At 40.1% G+C, this 25580-nt stretch overlaps 1 protein-coding gene and 1 pseudogene across 1 annotated transcript in view; one reads left to right on the forward strand and one right to left on the reverse strand.

Annotated features, from left to right (window-relative positions):
* Positions 1-1124: 1124 nt before the first annotated feature.
* On the reverse strand, positions 1125-1608 carry LOC130863217 (casein kinase II subunit beta-like; annotated as a pseudogene).
* Positions 1609-11716: 10108 nt separating this feature from the next.
* Positions 11717-25580, forward strand: part of LOC130863218 (testis-specific protein TSX-like) — a 91844-nt gene continuing 77980 nt past the window's right edge. Inside the window, exon 1 of the mRNA XM_057753108.1 lies at positions 11717-11780. Coding sequence (XP_057609091.1) covers positions 11717-11780 — 64 coding nt within the window. The remainder of the gene's footprint in view (positions 11781-25580) is intronic.

Below are 25580 nucleotides of genomic sequence, written 5' to 3' on the forward strand. Positions count from 1 at the left end.
ATATACTTACGGTGACAAACTGATGCTATGACATATGCATGTAGCACAGAATGATGGACTTAAGTAAATTAACATGTCTATTATCTCAAATGCCTATGTTAACTTCTCAATACTATTTTATACTCTTTGAGCAATATCTCTCCATTCACCGTATCCCAGGCCTCTGGTAATCGCCATTCTACTCTTTGCTTTTAAGACTCTTATTGCTTTAGAATATATATTTTGATTAGAGTCTATAGTTCGTTTTTCTTTCTCAGGCTTATTTCAACTTAAAATAATGCCCTCTTGATTCCTATACATTGTAACAAATGAGAGTGTATTTTTTTTTAGTTGAGTAATATTCTAATGTGTGTGTGTGTATGTGTGTGTGTGTGTGTGTGTGTGTGTTTGTCTTGGGCACTTACACTAACTCCATAACTTACCCTCGGCTTAGATCTAAATCAAATGACAAACAAAACAATATTGGTCAGACAGAGAACCAAATATCAAGTTAGGGATGAATGAAGCTAAAGACGTAGTCAAAGTGGCAACCACAAGTTACAAATGTTGGACCTTGAAATTAGAGAAATTTCTACTTGTAGACTTAGGACATCCCGCTTGAATATAAGGTTTTACAAATGAAGGATGACCAAATGAAGGAGATAGGTTGAGGGGGGGGTGTCTGTAGGCAGTTTCCCCTAGGAAAAAGGGAAGGAGAGGTCTGGACTACTTGATCATGCTTCCTCTGAAGTTATTAAGCCTTATCCAAATTACAGGCATAGCAAAGAGATGGCATCCTTGGGAGTGAGAGTGTTAGTTCTTTGGACGCTTGCAATGACTATGGAGTAGGTCTTATACTGTTTTACAGATGTGGAAACCGAGGCACAGAGAACATCAGCTCAACTTCCCCAGTCCCACAGTGAGGATGCTCTACAGTCAGGGGTTTGCCCAGGAGGGCACATTTTCACTCATACTTGATCTCTTGCACCTCCAATTTTTTTTTTTTTGCCTTTTCTTCCAGTTTATTTCATGTTCCCACCACTATAACAATCCCTTTAATTTAAACTAAAAACCATAGACTTCCTGAAAGGGTGGTAGCAAAGGGACGGTGGTGCCAAAGACAGAAGGAAAGGTGCTTGGGGCAATCAGCAAATCGTCTTGACTGGGCTCTTGAAGTTGCTGGCAGCTTGGAGCTGCAGCTGGTAAGCCATTGGATGAATCTTGAAACCGTAGAGCCTGGGTACAAACTGGTTGGCGGGTCGTTTGGGCCGATACTCTGGATGCACCATGAAGAGTGTGTGAGGGAAGCCAGTGCCGAAGTAGGCGCCATCGGTGTGATGGTGCCGTCATGATTTGGGTGTGTACACGCCCATGCGCTTGGGGGAGTAGAGCTTCACCATGGCCTCGCCTGAGATGTCCGAAAAGCCAATAGGAAGCATCGGCTGGTTATCACAGTACACACGAGAACAATAGCCAAAGTCTCCCTGCTGGTACCTTTTCCAACATTTGGGCAATGCCTCGGTTGGTGAGGATGTAGCGGGCAAAGATCAACCCATAAAGCATCTCCGCTGCCTGTTCAATCAGGTTACTGTGGTTGGGGTTGTCTTCCAGCTCCTCAGAGCTACTCATCTTCCCTTCAGGACAGGGACTGGGACTGGGGCGGGAAGGGGGAGTTGTGCTTCAAAGGAACGACAGCAACTGCTACGGTGCAGGAAGCCGACCCGACCGCTGCAGCTGCACCTCCAATTTTTTAAACTTGTATTTTCTTCATCCTTTTAAAAGTATTAATTTATTCTTTGAAAAATAATGAGGCAAGACTGAAAAAAATTCTCTAAAAACGTCTTTTAACTTTCATCGTCTCTAACACGCTTTTAAGTTTATTGTGAAACTGTCTGGGTGGGTTTAGTTTAAATTCCTCAGAAAGAGGATAGATTGGAATAATATTATATACAACTTAAAATATTATTTTGATGAACAGTTATAGTAGGTAACTGTAACCCAATTCTGTGTTCAATGTGGAAAACCTAACAGTTTAAAGAGTAACAGACAGATGGAATTTTGCTAATGTGTCCAGAAAGGAAATGTGATTTCACATGCATATTATATGCGTGTTTATGAATGCAATCATGGTGTCTGGAGCCTAGGTAGGAAACTCTGATGCAAATCAGTGAAGTGAAATATAAAAATAAAGCATTGCATGACAACTCCTAACGGAGAGCCATGCTGCTGCCTTTAATAAAACCACTTGGGGATATAAACCCGTTTTGTAAGTGGCTGAAGGGCTCTGAGTTTCCCTGATGAAATTCATACATCACTAAAAGAACGTTTGCTGGCTATAATTCAAGGAGCAGCATGCTCAGCATACCTCCACGAGATGCCAGGATTGGGATCGCCACCAGTAAATCCTGCATTTACTTTGTATGAGAAATATGTAGACTGCTGTATACGTTTTTTTTTTCTCAAAAGAAATTCACTGAAGCAAGGATTTAGAATTATGATCTAAATGAAGACTAGAACGTGTGATTTAGACAACAAACGCACATTTTGTGTGTGTGTGTGTGTGTGTGTGTGTGTGTGAAAGGGCAAGGGCACTCCCTGCGTGCTTGTTTCCAGCAAAACTGTCTTTTAATGCTGTGGTTACAAAGTGTCCAGCCCATGTTTAAATAGACCGAGGGCAATTTGAAATAGTGTTTTTTGATGCAAGTTTTTTTTTTTTTCCCTCAAAAATCAACTTGAATTCCCAAACCTTCAAAAATGGCTTCACATCAATGGAAGTTCTACTTATGGAATAAATAGTTCACAAAAGTCTATTTTTTTTTTTTTTGTCAAATGAATTTGGTAGTTGGCAAGTCTCAAAAATCTTTAGTTTTAAACCTTGAATGGAATTCTAGCTGGGTGTGCTGCTGTATGCCTGTAATTTTAGCACTTTGGAGGTTGAGGCAGGAGTGCAAGGCCTGCCTTGCTGCATACTGAGTTTAAGGCTAGCCTGAGCTGCATGAAACCCTGTTTAAGGCTAAACTGGGCTGCATGATACCCTGTTTAAAAAGTCAAAGTTCCAAACAAAACTCACCCACCTACCAACCAACCAACCTACCAACTAACCAACCAAATCAACAATAAATAAATTCCAGCTGATGAACTTGAACTTCTCCTTCAATAAATAAAAGTTACATTATTTGTCTACTAATATGTAATGTTGATGATGTGTTAAAACCTAGCGTGTGACTTGATACATGATCTGGTGGGCTGATCAATTCAGCTATCACCCAGGCCCAGAACCATGGCTATGAGTTGGTCTACCCCAATATCCACTTCATCTTTGATCTGTTGGAGCAGGTAATGGGGACAAACTTACATATCCAAAACAGCAGGATGTCCATGACACAGGACAACAAGATAGTCAAGAGTAGCCCCATTGGGAGCCTGTATTAGTGGTGTAGCAGAAGTCAGAGACCTCAAGCCAGGCTAATGACTCGTGGCAAGGAACACTTGCAGGCAAAGATGAACGGACTAAAGGGTAAACTGTGTGACTCAATGGGTCACAGCAGCTTCTGAAACAAGATCCTTCTTCTTTTTCTTGTTTCTTTGTTTTGTTTGGTTTTTCTTTTAAATTTGGTTTCATTTTGTTTGTGGGGAGGTTGCAAGGGCAGAGGACAGATTCAAGAGGACAGGGAGATAAGTGGAATTAAGATACATGATATGAAATACACAAAAAAATCAGTAAAAGTAAAAAAAAAAAACCACAAATACTATGCTCAGTGGGTGGACATACAGAAGGAAGTGGGGCACAGTTATCAGAATAGTGAGGCTTCATTTATTTGCTGCTTATTTTGAGAACAGTGACCTAGACCTCTTGTGAAATATCCTTCTGCAATTTCTCCACCTATAAATAACTGGCTTTGAGGCTGGTGGCTTCTAATCAGTGAATTATGATTGCTGACTGGGGCTCCATTATCAACCACAGCATTGATGGGGCATTTAATCCTCATAACAACCCCGTGAAGTAAGAATTATAATTACTTTCATTTACTCCCAAGCATACCAACGCCCAGAAAGTTTAGCTCACTTGGAAAAAATACTGTCAAACCATGTGGATATAGCAGATATTTATTTTGCTTTGCTACTTTCTGGACCTCAAGACACTCCATGTTTTCAATTCTTGCATAATTTACTGAGTTTCTGGACAACCGCTGTGGACTGGCGAAGGATATACACACCAAGTTCTACAGCGGTGTTTTAAAGACCGAGAAGGACATATTCACAGGGATTGAGAAAAACTTTAACAGGCAGTAAGTAACAAAGCTGCCTTAGAGGTCTTTCTTAGGAGTACCTTCGCATGTATCTAAAGTTTTCTCCTTTGTCCTTTTAGTTCTACAAGGCTATAGTTCTTTGTAGACATATTATAGTTTACCACTGTCTCATAGGCAGAACTACAGCTCTGTCTTTTGCACGTGGAGTACCAGAATAGACCGTACATTTATTCCCAGGGCTGTGTTTAGCAGGGTGCTTATCTATGATGGAAATGAAAGCATACTTGAGAAAAACACTGAATGAAATTTCTGGATACGAGGGATCTGCAGTTGGTTGTTTACAAGATCAAGTTATCATTTACAAACTCTTGATTTTGATATTTTTAAGCCACTTGGAAAATATATTACTTGACATTTTAAAAGGTTTTCAATTTATCAGCTGAGCCTGATGTGTCCTTCCAGCTGAACAGACTGCTGATGTGAGTTCATAGCAAAGGCAGAGACAGCTGTAGCCCTGCCTAGACTTTAGTGGAAAACCACAGAGAAACTTCTGAAGCTTAGAGCAGAGGGAGATGCCAGGGCCAGGCAGCTGCCAGCCAGCAGACAGAAGCAGGAGGAGTAGTTCATACAGAAGGAAAGAAAGGTAAAAAGCCCCGAGACAAAACATAGATGAAGAGAAACAGGTTAGATTAAGTTAAAGAGCTAGCGGGACAAGCATAAGCTAAGGCCAAACATTCATAACTAATAAAAAGTCTTCATGTCCTGTTTTCAGAGCTGGTTGGTGGCCCAAAAGAAAGCCTGATACACCAGGCTGGCATCGAATTCACAGAGATCTGCCTGTCTCTGCCTCTCAAGTGCTGGGATTAAAGGCTTGTGCCACCATGCACGGCTAGGTTTTAGAATATTTGCAGATGTCTAATGAGTTGCCTTTGTGATGAGACCCAACCCTAAAAGAAGATTCACTTACACTTGGTATGCACCTTGTATAGAGAATCCTGAGAATAATTTTGTACATAGTTCTCCTGCAGTATGATTACAGTCTATATCATAAAGTCACGTGGAGCTTTCCTCATACAGAGTTAGCTCAGTGGTAGGAAACTTTCAGATTTTGAATTGTTTTGTACTTTCATGCGAGGGTGCTCAGTTTGTATTTGTAATAATTTTTTAATCCTTGGGAAATAACTTGTTCTGATTTTATTTGGATGAGAGGTCAGAAATGATTACCCGAAGGTGAAATATGATCTGTTACTGATGTTACAAATTGTCTCATCAGAATCCATGCCTGTCTGTCGTTTTATGATCAGTCCTAGTACTGGGCTTAGGTCTCAACGTTAGAGTTGCAGACAACATGGCTACCAAAGCTGAAATTTGCTTTTGATCCTTTACGGTATCTAAAGTTTGTTCACTTTAACTGTAGATCATCAAGGATGTATTCATCTAGAAATCACCACAAAAATAGAAAATTCAAAAGTGGAATTCAAAAAGGAACAAAAGCTGAAAAATACAGAAAGAAATGTTCAAATGAATGCTTCAAATTTGAACAACTGGAAGCTGGGGAAGTGAGCAAAATCCACCTAAATCCCACAAGCAGGGCATTATGATTTCTTTTTGTAAAGAAATAATGAAAAATGAGAGAGGAAATTATTCTCATCAGATCCACGACTGGAACTGACCAGATCAAATCTGCAATATCAAATTCTCTGTGAAATGAAGTAGGCATCAATTAAATTAGCAAAAATAGAAAAGAAAATTGTTCATATCAAATTCATTATTCAGATGCAGCAAATGGATCTTTGGCCCAGTGATCAGAAGTTGAGGAGAAGTGTATTCATAAAATCTGAGAGTTGGATAAGAAAGTCTGAAGTCTTTGGAGCGCTTTTCTGTTTATTGGATGATGGTTTTGGAAAATGGCTGTCATATCCGGACATGGCTCAGGTTGTTTCTAGCAAGGCGTCATCCAATTCAAATCAGTGATTACAATTTTCCGTGGGATAAACATGGCAGATAATTTATATTTCACTTTAAGTACAATTCTTCAGAATTCTGACAGAGGCTATTATAGTCTAATTTCAAAGACGAAGCATCCTGCTGCCATTGTTACACTGTTATGTGTTTCTCAGTTTCATGATTGATTCTGGCAAGTGGAGATATTTATAACTGGAAACACATTCTTGAATAGAATCACATGAAATTAGGCTGAATATGGCGGTGAACTCCTGTAACTTCAAGACAGACGCAGGAGGATTGCAAACTCCAGGCCAGCCCGGAATACGTTAGGAAACCCTGTCTCAAAGCAAACAAACAAACAATGAAAAATGTCTTAAGTAGCAAAGAAAAATAAACAAATATAAGGACTAAAAAATCCAAATAAGTGACAGGTAATTGCTATTTTGTTAACAAAAAGGAAATATAAGTTGGCATATGTGTTTATATAATGAACTTAATACAGAAAGATAATAAAGACTAATATTTAGCAAAGACAACCAGGACTATCAAAGCATTAATATTTACAGAAAAACAGAAAACAAATTAGGTGAAGCATAAATTATTGCAAGCATGCTGACCAGATGGATGGCCATGTAATAGGATTAAAAATAAGGAAAATATAATTTCTTTTTAGGTTGAGAATTCAAATTTTAACTTTTTAAATAAGAAAGTGGATATAAATATTATTCAATTTAACTGGGTTTCAAAAATATTGAGAAGCTTCTTAAATAATAATGAAATTGTGAAACATTGGCTATGAATTTATGTTTGAATGTGTTCTATCCACAATAGCCTTAGCAAAAGATCATGGCAATTTTTAAAAGAGATGCTGTTCAACAATAGTTTAAAAACTTCAAATGAAACAGTATGTCTTTTTTAAAATTGTTTTTATTGAGCTATATATTTTCCTCTACTCCCCATTTTCCCTCTCCCTTCCCCTTCGACCCTCTCCCATGACCCTCATGCTCCCAATTTACTCAGAAGATCTTGTCTTTTTCTACTTCCCATGTAGATTAAATCCATGTCTCTCTTAGGATCCTCTTTGTTGTCTAGGTTCTCTGGGATTTTGAATTGTAGGCTAGTTTTATTTTTTGCTTTGCTTTATGTCTAAAAGCCACTTAAGAGTGAGTACATATATTTGTCTTTCTGGATCTGGGTTACCTCACTCAATATGATGTTTTCTAGGTTCATCCACTTCAAGATGTCATTATTTCTTTCTGCTCTGTAGTACTCCATTGTGTAAATGTACCACCTTCTCCTTATCCATTGTTCAGTCGAGGGGCATTTATGTTGTTTCCAGATTCTGGCTATGACAAACAGTGCTGCTATGAACATGTCCTTGTGGTAAGATTGAGCATCCTTTGGGAATTTATCCAAAAGTGTTATTGCTGGGTCTTGAGGAAGGTTGTTTCCTAATTTTCTGAGAAATCGCCATACTAAAATCCAAAGGGGTTGTACCAGCTTGCATTCCCACCAGCAATGCAGAAGTGTTCTCTTTACTCCATATCCTTTCCAGCATAAGTTGTCATCAGTGGTTTGATCTTGGCCATTCTTACAGGTGTAAAATGAAATCTCAGAGTTGTTTTGATTTGCATTTCTCTGATGACTTAGGATGTTGAGCATTTCCTTAAGTGTCTTTCAGCCATTTTAGATTCCTCTGTTGAGATTTCTCTGTTCAGGTCTGTACCCCATTTTTTTTTTATTGGATTATTTGTTCTTTCCATGACCAGTTTCTCAAGTTCTTTGTGTGTTTTGGAAATCAGCTTTCTGTCTGATGCGGGGTTGGTAAAGATCTTTTCCTGTTCTGTAGATGGTCATGAAACAGTATTTCTATACTGCAAGAAATTACAGGTGATCTATGTAACCAGTGGGACATTTCATTAAAATAGGAGGGAATCACAAGAAATACGAACATTTCCTTAATTATGCAGAAACTGTTGTAGACTATTGTCCATTATTAGACACGAATTATGGTCTCAGTTTGTGAAAGATGGGAATGAATTGAGCAAGGTAGAGCTCTTTTGCTTTTCTTTGTTACAGTCAGTGTTAAAAATGAAAAATGAAAAGAAGCTCAAGATGTTCTCAGTGGTGCAGAACCTGCTTTCAAGATGCTTGAAGATTTCATAAAATCAAGGAGATTTACATCTATGATTAAATGATTTCATGATACTTTAGGGATACTTTATTATAAGCATCCCCTTTTAATATCTGAACACAATATGTTGGTTTCACATTCTGTTTTCCAGTCTAAATGTTGTTTTAAACTGTTGCTGACAGTTACCATTGTCCCAGCAATACAAAGTTTCTCCCAATTATCTGGAAAACATACCTATTTAAGAATTCCTGATTTGTCTGCCACTATAAAAAACCCAAGTGACAGCAGAGTAAGTAGTCAATTTATAGACATTTTGTGAGATACACATACATTTAAAAATTAATTATGTTTTATCCAGTATGTCATCACCCACATATGGCTGGACTGTAAGCAGGACTCCCACATAAGCACATTGGAAGCTATACTGTTTTCTTTGTTACTTTGTCAGTCTTCAACCACGCACAAACCACAGCTTTCAGTTGGGAAGGTAGAACGGTAGAGAACGTTACTTTGGAATTTAACAGTGTGTTAGGCTTGTGTAAAACTTAAGTGTTTAGATATGGATGCCCTCATCTGTATCCAGCAGGAACAGAGACTGGCCTCCCCCAAGCCCTGGATTGAGACAGAACACGAGAAGACATCGGCTACAAGGGTTGTATCTTTTCTGTAGCCTTCTCCTTCCTAACATTCAAATGGATATGCCCCTGTAAAATCTTAGAAGCGCCAATTTTGCTGTTATCCCAACTGCTCAGTATTTTCCTCCTGATTTGGTGTCATCAACTTTCGCGACTGGAGAAAGTGTTTTGGTATTGAGTGGACCTGTCTAAGTCAACTTTTCTCCTGTCCAAAAACCTAAAGAAATTTGCTTTTGGTTTTTTTCCCTGGTTGCTTCCAGGGAGAAGAAATGTCATCCCATCTAAAAGAATCACTAATTTGCCAAAGTCTAGACCTATTAAATCGAATATTTGATCACAACAAAGACTATGCTGTTATATTAAGCAGTTATGAAACATGGCATGTGCCAGAGCTGTTAAGATCACAAGTTCTGTTATTGCCAACGTGGGAAACCAAAGCATTTTTAAATGTTCATGTGAACTTGTCCTTTTTCATTCGTGTAGTAGGCGATATACCATGGGAACTTTTTCAGCATGTGTCCAACGTTGTAAACAGAAAGTCAAAATACACCCAACATTCCCACTGGTATCCATAACATAGTGAAGGAGGCAGGGACTACCACATTTTACTTAAGAAGACAAGCTATTTTTGCTTCCATCAGCACTGTCTAAATTAGCAGTACTTGCTCTAGGCACAGAAATGATCTTTATTCGTACGTTTATCACCACAATGTGTTCTTTATTAATTCACATTTTTCTTAGATTGAACACATCCAGTCTTTACATGCGGAGGGTCATTGAAAACTGAGCAAATGCCTGTGCCCCCTAATTTTCAGTGCTTACAGAAATATTGAATAGAAATGTCCCTACCATTCATTTGGTATTTTGTCAATTTGTTTCCCTTTGGTTAGCCTGATGAATACCACACATGTGAGCTTGGCTGGGCCTTTTGAATTAAATCCCACACTGAGAAGGAAATAACCCCTTGCATATCTTGCTAAAGATATTTAGAAGTGAATTTTTCACAAGATTAAAGTAGAGAGTCCAAAGTAACTGATCTATTCCAGAAGTAGTGTTCAGCGAGGCTTTGTTATAGAGACCATTTCTATGTATACGACATTCATTAAAACAGAAAAGGTCTCACAGAAAGGCTCTTAAGGTGACGTTTTCCTCCATATAATATTTTTCTATATGTAATGCTCAAAAATGTAGTGTTCTGGGAAGCATTACAAAGGACTTTCCTTGTAGATCTGTGCTTGTTTTAAATTTATTTTGGGTTGTTCTTTTTGCCAGTGTTTCACAGTTTACATTTGTGGATGAAGGTCCTTGAATATGTGTTTGTTCATGCTGACCCCTCTTGAATCATGTCTGACCAGTTTCGTCCAGTGCTATGTGTCATGTCTGCTGCTTTCTGAACCTAGAATAGTCAGAAAGGCTCTGTTTGTAAGTAAGTGTCTTGTCTAACTCAGAAAGTAACTTTATCCACTCAAATATTTCTGTTCTGTGCTCTGTCTCCAAAGGTTCCAGTTGGAAAAAGGCAACTAGTTTGCAGTGCTATGGCACAGGTAATCAAATTTGTGTGTCTGACGAATGACTCCTCTATGTGATGCAAACATTTTCGACGTTGCCAAAGGACTTTCTGTGACTTAGTGGCAGGTTGCGGGCATATGGGTATGTATGTCCAGCAATGTTTGTGCCAGGGCAATCTACTTTCTTTTGCTATTTAAAGCAAATGTCCAAACTAACTTTTTAGTGGTTCACTCATTCCTTTATTCAATGACTCTTTCCTTTGAGAACATTTCATTTTATGAATTCAGTGTACATAGCAATTGGTTATAGAAGAATATTTTTATCTTTTTATTTGTTGTATATTGAGCACGTGTCCCCACGTCCCCTTTCTTTTCCCCACACCTCTTTCTTTCCATTAGTTCCTTTTATTGCCTTAGACGGTTTTGTTTCTACTTTCACGCCATGTATACAAACATGGCTTCATGTAGCTATATAAAATCTAGGAGCCTCATATTTAGAAAGTCCTTGCCTCTAACACAACTTCTCACTCTCCAGGCTCAGAGTTTCAGTTCTCACATTGATGTCTTATCTGAAGGCAAATTTGGAGTGTCTCTTGCTTGCCTGCAATAGCAAACACTAGATATGAGGGCAGCACTGTCCTCATCTGCCTGGGGAAGACATGTATGTAATAGGGCTTTGCATTAGATGAGTAATGTCATTGGAAGGTCAAGTTACTTTGAAAATGGACCGTAGGGTACTCCGAGTAAAGTTTTGGAGCCACATAATGCCTTAGAGGGTTGGCATGTGGATGGCATTTAATTTGAAACTCACAGGAAGATAAGGGCAAACTATAGGAGCACATGTGTAGAAAGCTGAGAAGATTCACAGAGGAAACAACACTTGCAAAGGCCTGGAGGTCAGAAAGTATGTGTTATATTTAAAAGAGAAAAACAATTTGAAGCCAAGGCTGAAAGGGAGAGAGAAAGCATGATGCCAGATTGCCTTACCTTTTCCCAGCATGTTTCAGATCAAGGGGATTATTTTTAATGTTAACTAAGGTGAGCCATCATAAAAGACACATCTGCTCAGCAAATTATCACGCCGGTTGCAGGCTCAGCCATAGCTCTGTGCATTCCGAGTTGGCTGGCTGCAAACCCTTGTCAGATGTTCGATCGAGATTTGCTCAGCGCAAGTCCAGTTTTTAATGTGTTGTTTAAGCGACAGTGCTGCCAGGAGGGTTTTGTTCCAGCTGAAAGTTCATACAACTGAGTCGAAGTTTGGGCATGGACGTTGGAAAGGTGACTGGACCACAGCTCTGTGTATGCGACAGCAGGTTTGGCAGCAAGGGTAAGTACCACCCAGGGCTTCCGTGCTGAACCCAGTGCCTCAGTATAGCTCACGCTCCAGGAGCTGGGCTGTCATTGAGGTCTACCAAGGAGGAGGTGCAGCTGTGACACAGAAATTCTAGATGGCGCTGGTTTCTCTGACTGGATGGCAGTAAGAGGAAGGATGGAACAAATACAAATCCGTGTTCTGTATATGCTTGTTATCTCTTTATTTTCAACACGGAAAAGGAGAGAAATTGTCACTACTCCTGGAGATTCCTCAAGGTGGCCACCATGCTGGTAGTCTTCACAGCATCCACAGTGATGAGTCACTCAGGAGAGTGGTACTGATGATGGTAGCAGTAAGGGCCAGCAAGACTCCCAGGAATGGTGCATTGTAGACTGTTCAACAATGAAAAGACAGTGTATATCATCGATAGTGATCTTGGTGTCTTCTCTTAAGGGAAGCCTTAAGGATGTTCCATTGACAGTTTACAACGGCAAACTCACAAGTTTTTTTTTGGTTTTTCGAGACAGGGTTTCTCTGTAGTTTTGGTGCCCGTCCCGGAACTAGCTCTTGTAGACCAGGCTGGCCTCGAACTCCCAGAGATGCACCTGCCTCTGCCTCCTGAGTGCTGGGATTAAAGGCGTGCACCACCACCGCCCGGTGCAAACTCACAAGTTTGTTAATAACAAGAAACAGGACAAACCTGCTGAGGTTGTTAAGGTAGGTGCTGTTTTAGTTAGTGAATTGCACATGGAGAGGTAGTGATGTCAGAGACTCTTCAGAAGTCATGCAGAAAATAGTCAACAGAGCTAGGTTTGTGTGTACAAACAGCCGCTAGGCTTTATGTTGTTTTACCCTGGCCACAACATCTTTCTCTACGTGATTGTTCAAAAGCTTGAGGGTGAGAGTGATATCACATTTTGAGTGGACCAATTAGCCCAGCTCTTGGAAAGCCATCAGTCCCCTGAGGGTGACAATTCTGTGGTCCAAAGGAAGGGGATTTTTTCATGTGACAGCTGATGCTGTACCACTGGCATCATTGATGTGTTGCTGTGTCTCAGAATGTGTTCCAATGGGGGCTGCAGAGATGGCTCAGTGGTTAAGAACACTGCCTGCTCTTCTAAAGGTTCTGAGTTCAATTCCCAGCAATGACGTGGTGGCTCACAACCATCTGTAATGAGGTCTGGTGCCCTTATACACATAATAAATAAACAATATTAAAAAAAAGAAATGTAGGGTTGGCTCACACAGAAATCACGTGTGTGGTCTGATAGGCTGTTCCTCTGGCTTCTAAAGATGAACTGTCTCACAGGGTCAAAATTTGATCATTAAATAATCTTACCTCTGAATGTAGAGTTTTATTTTGTTGAGCAACTGGGGAGCAGAGAAAAATGTAGAGCTCAATAAAAATCAATAAAAAAATAAGGCTATCTCTTTGGAAGGATGCATTTAAGTACCTTGAAAGAATGACAAAGACATGTCACCATACCCTGAAAATGTACCCAGAGTTTACTAGGTACAGAGGAACAGGAAAGAGAGGAATTTAAGGGGAAGAAGTTTTTCCCTGAGAAAGCTTGCTTCTAGAAGTTTCTGAATTAGTGTGTAGCAACCTAATGATCTATTTTTAAAAATAAAATTGTACCCTTTAGAGCATTTGCATTTTCTTGGATGTGTGTGGTGTCTGTGCCAATGTGATTCTGTGTATGTGCACACATGTGTATATCTGTGGAGACCAGAGGTGGGTGTTCAGCATCCTCTTCAGCCACTCCTTATTTGCTGAGGTCTCTCACTGACCATGTGGCCCATTCTCATCCATTAGGCTAGGCTTCTGGTCAGTAAGCTGCAGCTCCCCAAGGCTCTACCAGTCCAGCCTGTGAGGGGATTACTTCACAAGCACCATTGCTCAGGTTTTCACATCAGTTCTGGGATCTGGACCCTGTTCCTCTTCTTGGCACCATGAACAGTTTACTGATTGAGCTATCTCCCCAGTCCTCTGGGTTAATCCATTGTAATAATTTTTAAAATGTTGATTATTTAGTTATCTAAAGGAAAGTTAATCTTTTAGAAACACAGTTAACCACTAGTTCCCTCCCCAAGAGCACGTGAGCGCAGTAGCTATGATCTAAAGGGACATCTGATTTCTTTCAAATGTGGGAAACTTTTTATGGCGTTATGCCATTTCCTCCATGGCAATCCAGTCATGCCATCCAGACATGTAAAACTGGTTTGAGCTAGCAAATGAAATGATGAGATTCAGTACGGCGTTTTCATACATGTACATAATTTTGCTCCTCTTTCTCTCCTTTGTCATCCCTAGTTTCTTCTTGCTTCCTATGTTTTTTAATTATTTCATGTGTATAATTATTTTGCCTGCATGCCCAAATACATGTCTATGTATCATACACATGCCTGTCTTGGTTCTCTTGGAGGTCAGAAGAAGGCATGTAGATCCTTCAGAACTGGAGTTGTACACAGTTGTGAGCCGCCATGTGGGTGCTGGGAGCTAAACCCAGGCCCCCTGGAAGATCATTCAGTGTTCTCAACCATTGACACATCTCTGTACCATGAAAATATCTTTGTTCTCAGCCATCTTGAATTGAGGGTAAGCTTTAGAAATTGAGTAAAACAGACGTAAAAGAGCAACTTTCACGATGCATGAAGAAGCTAGGGTAACAAAGGAAAAAAAGAAGGAGTAAACTTATGGACATGTATGAAAATGCCACAGTAAAACTTATCATTTTACTTGCTAACTAAAACCAGTTTTTAAATGTCTTGATGGCATGATTGGATTGATGCCACAAAACAAGTTACCCATCTTTGAAAAAATCAGATGTCCCGTTAGACTGTGGCTATGGTGCTCATGTGCTCATGGGGAAGGAAGTTGCATGTGTGATCTCATGCTCATAGTGAAGGCTGGTGAGGTAATTGGGCTGCCAAGCTACAAGTGAGGAAAAACCACTCAAAAATTTACAGTGTAAATATATAAAAAAATAAATCAGGCACAATGTGTTAGGAGCTTATACTGTGGGATAATTAATTAAACTGTTTAAAACTTTATAAAAGAATCATGGTCTAGTTAAAAATAGCTTATCATAAAAATGTACGGCTCAGAGTGTGTTTGGGTTATTGTGATGAATCTTTGTATCAATATTTTGTTAAGGAAGAAGCAGGGAAGTCATGGCAGTGACCTTCAAGTTCCTTGTAGGGGCCAATGGTACATTTTGTGTCTTCTTTTTTTTTTCCTTTTTTTTAATTTAAAAAAATGCCTGCCTCCTCCCCGCCTCCCATTTCCCTCCCCCTCCCTTTCCAGTCCAAAGAGGAGTCAGGGTTCCCTGCCCTGTGGGAAGTCCAAGGTCCTCCCTGCTCCATCCAGGTCTAGGAGGTGGGCAGCCAAACAGAGTAGGCTCCCACAAAGCCAGTACATGCAGTAGGATCAAAACCCAGTGCCATTGTCCTTGGCTTCTCAGTCAGCCCTCATTGTCCGCCATGTTCAGAGATTCCGGTTTTATGCCATGCTTTTTCAGTCCCAGTCCAGCTGGCCTTGGTGAGCTCCCAAATAGATCAGCCCCACTGTCTCAGTGGGTGGGTGCACCCCTTGAGGTCTTGACTTCCTTGCTCATGTTCTCCCTCCTTCTGCTCCTCATTTGGACCTTGGGAGCTCAGTCTGGTGCTCCAATGTGGGTCTCTGTCTCTATCTCCATCCATCGTCAGATGAAGGTTCTATGGTCATATGCAAGATATTCATCAGTATGGCTATAGGATAGGGCCATTTCAGGTTCCCTCTCCTCAGCTGCCCAAGGATCTAGCTGGGGACTTCTCCCTGGACACCTGGGAACCCCTCTAGAGTCAAGTTGTGTCTTCTTTAGAGCCGTGGGAAGGATCGAAAAAGACCTCATGAGAGGGCCCTCTCGCACGCTGCTGGTGAGCTATTATCACTCTAGCCTCCTTTGCAGAAATGTTCAGTGGAGAGACAAAGAATTAGCATTATTACCCGCCTCACTATCAGGGGACAGTGTGGTTGAGCAAAGAGAACATAGGCTATTGCTGAAGTGTGTGAGGCTCTGAAATCTGACTGAAGTACAGTTGTGCGGACTTTTCCCCCTCTGGATTTGCCTATATGTTTATACAGAACTGCAATCCCCCCAAACCCCAAAAGAATTATGAATTGTTTTCTGGGAAGAGATATTTTCTCTCTTCTTTGATAGAAAAGTTAATTGTTTTCTCTCTCCAAGTGATAGAAAAGTCAAAGAAAAAAATTGATTTGTGGAAATTAAAAAGTTCTTAACATTTATAGAACACTTATTCAGAATCAAAGAGTATGTAGTACTGTCTACAAACCTTTGCCAGAGTCTTACCCATCATGGCTCCATGCCTTCAACCAATAGGCATACTTCAGATTTGGTTTGAATCTTAAAATAGTGTCCTAATTCTATGGCAAAGCGTGAAATGATACGATAATTATATTTGCATGCTATTCTGAGTATATTACATGGCGTTCGGGGGTGTCTGGATGGGAGAAATAAAACTCATTTTACTTTCTTTGCATAGTTGTAAGAAAAATAAAAATAATAACTAAAAAAGCCAAACTTTGGGAATATGCATGCATCTTTGGATTATCTTTCTGCAGACAGAGTGGACAACACTACATGGATTACCAGCTACCTCTGGGCACCGGAATTTACCCGCTGCTTGCTAAGTCAGGGTCATCACTAGTCGAATCCGGATCCTTACTCAGTCTGGTTCCCACCACTGAATGTTTGATCCTCTCCCATCTCCTTGGGCTTCCGTAATAAATACTTCCTGGGCAGTATCATGATTTCTGCTCAAATGACTGTTGACTGTGGAGGAGGCATTCCGGTGGCAGAAACGCTCTTTGGCTAAGTTCCCAACATGTAGGAGAGTTAGGAAGCCCAGGATGAGACCCAGCCTGCCTGTTGTTTTGGGGACAAGTTAGAAACAAATGCATTTCCAGCCAGAGATGGGTTAGTTTGCTACTAATAATTGTGCCTTGGGGGTGAACAAGGCTCTGAACACTCGGGAGGGGGCATGTCCTGTGCACTGATGACCACTAGTAGGGATACTCTGGATCAGGACCTCTCAAATGTTGGTAGTAACCAGAATCATCTGTAAGGCTTGTGGAAACACACCTTATCCCAACAACAGCTTCTTATTCAGTGGTCTGGGTTGCTAAATGATACACTATGGAAGTATGAGGAGGATTCAGGTAGTTATGTCTCTGCTGGGGATGAACCCTATATGGTCCTCCTATTATAGATCAATGAGCCAGTTTTCTCCTTTGTTTAGTTTTTTTTTTTTTGATCTTTTAAAACCTGCACGACTCTTTCTTCAAGAAAACCTCATAACATACAGAAAATTCGTACCCTTCTTGAATTTATGATGCCCGATTTTGAAAACAGGATAGCAAGTCACATAAAATAACTCATTTCTTTGAAGCAGAATCGCAGGTTTCATATAATGTAGCCGTGGTACAGAAGATGACATCAACAACTCAAACCGTCGTTATTTACTGTTTATGACTACTGTACATTTTATGGAATAATTATATATTTTTTGTGCTGCAGCCATGAACTCAGACACCTAATTGGTCCATGAGGCAATTGCGAGTGAGCAGAATGGTTTGGTGGTAAGCGTGGTGAGCTGGTGGCCTGTCTACTTAAGAACAGAGTCTTACAGAGTTCTAGCAGATGGGTGTTAGAGAGGAATGTGTGGGTGCCTTGCCATGGTTTCCTTTCAAGACAATCCAGAAATCCGGACTTTCATATGAACTTGCCCATCTTTCTCAATGCCAGCTCTCAGAAGGACCCAAAGCACACTGCAAAGCCAAGTTGAAATTTGCTTTTACAACTAGAGTGTTAGAAATTTTGGAAACAGTGCTTTCGTTCTCGGTGTTTTGAGAGTTCAGAGTAGTTTAAGTATGTGGCTGCCCTTTAAAATCAGTTCTGCTTTAATGAGGGAAAAGAAGTGTGCTACGGAATTTCATTCTTGGGCCTGACATGGAGTAGGAAGTTCTTCTCAGAGTAACTAACTTACACTTTTCCAAGGATGTATTCAATGCCACAAGTACAAAGAAAGCCCTGGGCCGAGCGCAGGTGGCGCTTTCTGTGCTGGGTCTTTTCTTTGCTCACCTTCTCCTACTAGTCCGAAAACCATTCCGGAAAACAAGCTTCAAGCCGTCGAAAGTTTATACAAGTTTAATAAAACGAGGCTATTTTCTATCAGAATATTTGTATTCAAGTTGCTGTGTGATTTATGCCAGGTGTTTATGGTCAACCCTCAGTTATCTGGAAGCAGGCTGTTGGGTTTTCCTATTAGTTTGCCTGTCTCTCGCATCCTCTCTCTTTTATGGCTTGTACTGCTGCCATGGTCAGCCTGGCAGATAGAACGGTGCTCTGAGGTTTTACTAGCAATTATTTCAGAGGAAGGCTGAAGGCTTTTGGAGCCTAAGGCTTAATCTGGAGTTAGGGTTTTGGCATTGTTTATTTATTTATACAATTTTTGGCCAGTGCTGCTTCCACTTAAGTAGCTAAGGAAGGCTGAGATCTGTGTTTCTTCTTTTTCCAAATTTTAGTGTTTTGGCCTTGGAAAGGGAAATGCCCAGTTTTTTTTTTTTAAATAACAGGAGAAGCAAGGGGAAAAATGTTAACTATTGAGCAGCAGTAAAAACTGAGCATAGGGCCAGTACATGGGTGTGTGTGTGTGTGTGTGTGTGCATGTGTGGTTTGTACACCAGTAATCCTAGCAGTGGAGAGGTGGAGACAAAAGGTCAGGATTGGAGTGGTCATGTTCCTCTACATTGTGAGTTTGTGGCCAGCATGTGCTGCAAGAGATTTTGTCTGAAAATAAAACAAGAGAAAACAAACCAGGGCAGTATGACCTTCATCAATTACCTTACAACTCTGTGCCTCAGTTTCTTCACATAGAAAATAAGTAGCAGAGGCAAAATTCAGTCATAGTTTCCCCTTATCTGCTTCCCCAGAGTACATGAGTGGGAACATAGTATCCCCACTTTATAAAGTCTACCTTGACATGCACAAAACGTCATGCTGTCAAATGTATGAAAACTTCTACTCTTTAAAACATCTTTTCTTTTTTATTGCTTCTTTTTGTTTGATGATTTCATATATGCAAACAATGTATTTTGATTACTCTTTCCTGCACACTGTCTCTTATCTCTCTCCCACCCTGTGGAAACCCGACCTCCTAATCCTCACCAGTCTCTTTCTCAGAATCATGTGTTTTGTGATTCATCTAGTTTAACCAGGGCCATCTGTGTTACCGCTGGATTTGAACCATCCACCGGAGACAGGAAGAGTCATGAGTTGGTATAGACTATGAGATAACGATTCTTATGCCCGAATCTATCAGTAACAAACGGTTCAGCAGTGAGCTCTTCCTCCACCTGGGCCTGAATGTTAACGAGCGCATTGCTATGGGGACCCAGTGCAGGAACCCACAGCTGCTGTGACTTACTTCATGGGAACAACAGTGAAATTGTTGGTATTTGATTCTTCTTTTCAATCATTTTCTCTGTTTTCTGGCTCTTACATTCTTTCGGCTCTTTCTTCAACACTATTCCCTGAGTCTTAGAGGGGACTATGTTTGGTTCTGAGGGCTCATACGTAAATTATTCTCAGCATCTTATGCAACCATGAATCTCTGCATTAATTACTGTTCACTGGAAAGAGAGGCTCCCGTGGTTAAGGTTTGCCTGTGAGTATAAACATAAGTATTGAGAAGCCATCTTGGTACTCTGTCAATTTAGCTGAGCAACAGTATTCAGTTTTTACCTGAGGGTTTATATTATTCCCCGTGAGGTTTTATTGTTTGCTTGCTTGCTTTTTGTTTGTTCTATTGGCCAGAAAGCTCTGATTCTTAATAATCTTTAAAAAAAAAAAAACAGCCTATGTTCTGTTTTTTTTTGGGGGGGGGTGGTGGTGGTGGTGGTATTTTTGTTTCTCCAAAATTCCTATGTTAGACCCTAAACCTCAGCATGATGGTATTAAGAGATAGGGCCTTTAAAGGTAGCCAAATTAAACGTCAGTGCCAGGTATGGGATACCTCCTTTTGAATTCTTGCTCATGGCTACCCCAGGAATTGCCCAAGTAACATAGACTGTTGCTGTTACTCTTGGTTTCCCACTCGAACTCGATGGTGAGACACTTGCTGAAGATACCGCACACTTTTCGTAGGACACAGAGAAATCAAGTCGGCATTGATTAAGAAGTTCCCTCTCTGCTGGCTCGCTTTTATAGTATCGAATGGTGCTATGCAGGCTGTTGGGGGAGACAAGTCATTCTCCACTATGAACCCTGCAAGCTGTAGCAATAAGCTCTGTAGCAAATAATCCTCTGGGTACAATAGTGGCCCAAATGTTATTGGGGCAACCAACCATTTTCTGATTGGATTTAAAGTCTGCTATCTAGAAAGAAATGCATGCTTAGTCTATAAGTCCACCAAGAACCTGTAGCTATAGAACATATAACCCCTTTCCCTGTCCCCAGAATGGTAGACTCACTACTATTGTTTTTCTGAATGACAATAGTATTAAATTGTTCACTATACTGTATCTTTACTATTCATGCACTTTAACTACTATTCGTGCAGCTTAGCCAGATCTTAAAGTCCTATCTCTAGCCTTGTAGATTAGTGTAGCTCTCAGACCTCACAAGAGAGGCCCCTTTGTGCAGTGTAATGTAGATGGCTAGTGTAGAAACTCCCAACTGTTCAAAGTACTGAGAACAAGACTCTAGGGGATGCTCAGCCATGAAAAGAACATTTATATCACTTTTCCTTCCTCCAGTGCCCAGGGGCCATCACGGAAGAGGTAGAAGAAAGATGTTAAGAGGCAGAGACCTGGGAGGAATGGAAGAAGCAGCGTTTCCTGGATGTAAGAGGACAAGAGGAGCCCTGTGCTCACACACTCACAGCGGCTGTGGTTACCTGCACAAGATCAAACTGGCTAACATTCCAGCACGGAGTGGGAAGGGCTCATTACCTTCTACCCCACACTGAGGAGCTTTTAATAATTGGCAGCTGCTGGAAGAGGGAGAGTTGGTGTTCTTTAAGGGTATAGGCCCTGATTGTCAACCATTCACTCGTAGATCACCCCATACCCTTGAGGATATATATGAGCAGCACGGATTGGACTAATAGGTTATTAAAGTAAGAGTACACGAAGTTGGGAATAGATAGATCTATGAGGACCTAAGGGGGAGTAGATGGGTGAACACTGTAAAAATATACTGTATGTGTGTATGAGATTCTCAAAGAGTTAATAAAATATATCTTTTTTTAAAAAGAAGGGCCTTTTGGGAAGATGATTAAATCATAAGGGTGGAGCCCTTGTGATTAGGATTGCTGAAAGACTCCGGGAGTAACTTTCTCTTTCCACTGATGGAGAAGATATCATTGAGAAAGAATGGTTCCTAATCAGAATCTACAAGTACCTCTCTGACTCTCCAAATGTCTGAGAAGTAAGAAATGGATTTATGCTGTGTAAAAAGTGCCAAGTCTTAGGTATTTTATTATAGTTTCCAGATAAGGAAAGTTAGAGTGCTATTTACCCATCAAGGAGCTACTACACTCTCATCTTCACCATTTTCATGGTGCATCATCTACCAGAATTTTCCCTACCCCTACTGTCTGGTGACTGGCCAGTCTCTATCCATTGGAAAACCTTTGATACATATGAAAAGAATCTTAAATAGGCCATTAGATTGTCGAGACCAGGAATTATGTTAAGTCTGTTCTCAGCTATGTCTTAGCATATGATCAAAAATATTCTTTGAAGCATTAGATTTGCATAGCTTAACCAATATTGGCATTAATACCATTCTTATATCCAGGCTTGCAAGGAGTATAAGTGTATTTTTCTGAATGCAAGTACATTTCCATTATTATTTCTCACCGCTTCTTATTACGGCAGGGAACATTTAATCTTAGAGGATTCAGGCTTCCTCCCTTCCCCAGAGTTACATCTGAGTCTTTGGGATTTGCTTGGTGCCAAGGTGAGAAAGTGGCACTGGAACCACTGTCACAGGTTTCAGATTGTTGCTCCTGTTCCTGTTCGTGTGACACTTCTTTGCTCCCTATAATCTCAGAGAATTATTTCCTCTCTGTCAAGCCAGACCTTTTTTCTTTTCTTTTTAAGTCCTAAAAGTTGGATCTCAACCTACAAGAGTGCTCCATTTAACTGACATTTCTGCAGCATTCTCTCCATATTGTGTTCCAAGTTCTGTTTATTCTCTCAGGACTTCACACCTTTTATAGAGAAGAGGTGCGGTGGCTATTCTGCCTCTGTTTGCAGTCGTAGACTCCCTGTTCCCTTGTGGTAAGTACAGAGTGCCTGACAACTTTATTGAAAGTTGGATGGTGAGGGTAAGAAGAGAGGAAAAGAAAAACCTCCCTGGAGGAAGACAACTCATGGTTTGTAAAAACATGATGTTCTTGGAGGCTTGTGTTCTATCATAAATATACAATTGAATTCTCTACTCTATAAAAATTTATTCATTCACAATACGGAACTATCTATAATGTTTCCAGTGGGAACTATATGAATTGTAAAATAAAATGGATATATATATATATAGAAAGATGCTTCTTGTTGCGTTTCATGTCTGTGGTCATGGTTTCCTCCCATGTTATAAAAGTAGATGTCAGGTAGGCATAAAAAAATTCTAGTCCCATCTGCCTGACATGTTTGTGGGTTGCATGTGTTTGAGGAAAATGGTGACACAAAAAGTACCAAACCCATGAAAGGCAGAGAGCTTTTGTAAAAACAAGAATTATTAAACAATCAAACTACAGTCTGGAACGAAGTTCAAGGCAACTCCATCATTAGTTTCTGAGGATAAAGAATGACTCTCTTCCATATGATCTTTTATTTTTCTCTCTTCTTGATGAAATAAACATTTTTTTTCTATAAATGATGTATTTTCTATTATGTTGAACATTTCTTGACTTATTATCATCATAATATCTTAAACAAAGCTTTTTGTTAGGATGTTATACCTTTCCTGAATTTTATTACAAAATTGAAATCTGATAACATTGAAAAGAGTAAGTGTATTTATGATGTTTTTGAAAATCATAGTGAAAGGGAAATGTGTCTGAAGAAAATTATGAACTCTCAAGGTAACCAGTTACCTGCCTGTATTTTTCTTTATATGAGGTTATTTTCTCCAAAGAGGAAGCAGACTGAACCTAAAAAATAGTCTGAAGCTTTGATTTTCTAGCAAGTTTTGCTAAGACAGCGAGGAATCCCTGTGACTTCTTATACTTGTAGACAGACGTAAACCCAAGAAAGTGGGGGCTTACACAATAAACAGAAAACAGCCAGCAGTATGCTCAGATGAGATAACTGCAACTCAGTCAGTTTTTTGGGGGAGAGAAGATGCAAAAAGCACACAGTAATAACTATTACTCATCATATGCGTGGATTGTTTATTGTTTAACAAGTAGATCCTTTCTGAAAGAAGGCAAACCAAGATGACTTCTTAAGACTTTAGAGTTAAGATCTTCTCATACTGAGTGTATATAGTGGGAATGTGGGTGCCAGGTATCTCTGCAGGGCTGCAGTGAGGGGTGAAAGCCCTGAGTGGATGGGTTTGATGAAGACATTCTATTCAGGACGGAGCGGTCCAATGCCTCTCACTTTCTGGGCATGGCCAAATCATGGGTCTCTGTATTTGTTACCATATGATGCAGGAGAAGGAACCCCTGATGATAACTGAGCAAGATGCTGATCTGTTAGTATAGCAAGCAGAATGCCATTAAGAGGCACTTTATTGCTTTGTTCCTTTAGCGTAACAGTGGTGCTTCCCCTAGATCCAGGGCCTTTGTAGTCTCAGGTTGTTGGCCACTCAAACAGTGTCAGACATGGATTCCATCCCATAAACTGGGCCATAAATCCAATCAGATAGTGCTTAGTTACTTCCATAACTTTGGTCTACTATTGCACCAGCATATCATGGAGGCAGGTGGTCATTGTCTACAATTACAAGATTAAAGGGCTTGTACTGAGTTGGTATTTACCTTTCTCTTCTGAGCATGAAGAGTACCTTCTAGTACCATGAACACTACTAACTGGGGATGATGGTTCTAGTTAAACATCAGTTCAACTATTCTGTTTTCAATGAGATATGTCAACATTGTCTTCAGCAGTAGGGCCTTATCACCAATTTGTGGAGAGCAACCAATAGCTTTGGCAACAACCTGAGTCATTTGTGGGTTTCCATAGGCCCCGTTGTCCAAAAACTCAATTACATGTAGCCCATTTCTGGCACTGGAGGCTGCATTTGGTGGCAAGAAATGTCTAGTTGGGGCTTTGTATCCCTGTTATTTGGTGATTCCATTTAAAATTTTTTTCATTCTAAGTCTATATTTTAACAAGCATCTACTCTGGCATGGGCCATGCGACCCCTCAAATGGATCTTAGTGTTAAGACTCCCTGCATTCCCTCCCTTATCTTTCTCTCCTTTCCTGTTTCCACTGTAATTCCTCCCCCCCCACTGCTATATCTTCCCTGTCCATAGCTATACATAGACGACATCCTAAGGGGAGGAGAAAAGTCACGGGATACATGTTGCAGGAAAGCAGAAGAGGGTACTATCTGGAGGAAGGATGAGAATCAACGAGAAAGGAACAGGGAGCAGGAGAGGGTTGTGGGAAAGACAAAAGAATTTTAACAGGCAGAGCAGTTGAGATGACATCTCTACGGAGATTTCTTTTTGGTAGTGACCCACATAAAACTGATGAAGGATTGTCATGTTAAGGGTTAGGCAAGGGTATTCCAGGATAGACAACAAAATGGATGTAAGAAATGGATGTAAGAAAGAGGATGAACATGAAATTTTTGAATTTTTGACAAGTGGCCAGATGACCTTTGAACCTGGCTTGGGATAGGAAGTTTCAGGATATAAATTTGGAGAAGAACCAAATTCTTGAAGTATTTTAATAAGCCATTTGTATTTTACTCAGCGTGTTAGGAAACCCTAGGAAAGTGGAGTAAAGCACAGAGATATGATTTGATTTATCCCTAGAAATGTCACCTTGTTGCTAGCTGTGGAATAAAATTTTAGGAGGAAAAAAGACTAAAAATAAAAAAATCAGGACACTCGAGAGAGTAGCTGAAAGTAGATTCAGCTAAGCAGCTGTGAATATGAAAATTGTAAGGAGCTGTCTTATCTGTGATTTGCTTTTATATCTATAATTTGAAATTTCTTCTTCTTTTTTTTTTTTTCCGAGATAGGGTTTCCCTGTAGCTTTGGTGCCGGTCCCAGAACTAGCTCTTGTAGACCAGGCTGGCCTCGAACTCCCAGAGATCCGCCTGCCTCTGCCGCCCGAGTGCTGGGATTAAAGGCGTGCACCACCACCGCTGGGCTAATTTGAAATTTCTGAACAATTAAGAGAGTGATAATATTCTTGTGAACATTGTCTCCCTAATATTTTATAGTGAGATTTATCCTTTTTTAGTATTAACAATATTTGATTTAGAACTCAATAACTTTTATAAGTGCTACTTGACCATAACTATATATGATACATTATCTTGAAGTTTTATAAGAAGAAACTAGAATGTCAAAATAACTGTTGGGTCATCAGACTTAGTGTAGGTGATTCTGAGTTCTTAGCATATATAAATGTTAAATAGAATAGGATAGACTAACAATCTTTTAGCAAAACTGAGAACTTATAAGACAAATATATGTATTTATGCATGTTTAAAAATTTAAGAGACTAAGATCTTTAGAAAGCTTACAATGGGCATATATGGAGAAAGACATAAGTATGGTT

The sequence above is a fragment of the Chionomys nivalis genome, chromosome 20 (genome assembly GCF_950005125.1).
Source record: "Chionomys nivalis chromosome 20, mChiNiv1.1, whole genome shotgun sequence".
Classification (NCBI taxonomy): domain Eukaryota; kingdom Metazoa; phylum Chordata; class Mammalia; order Rodentia; family Cricetidae; genus Chionomys; species Chionomys nivalis.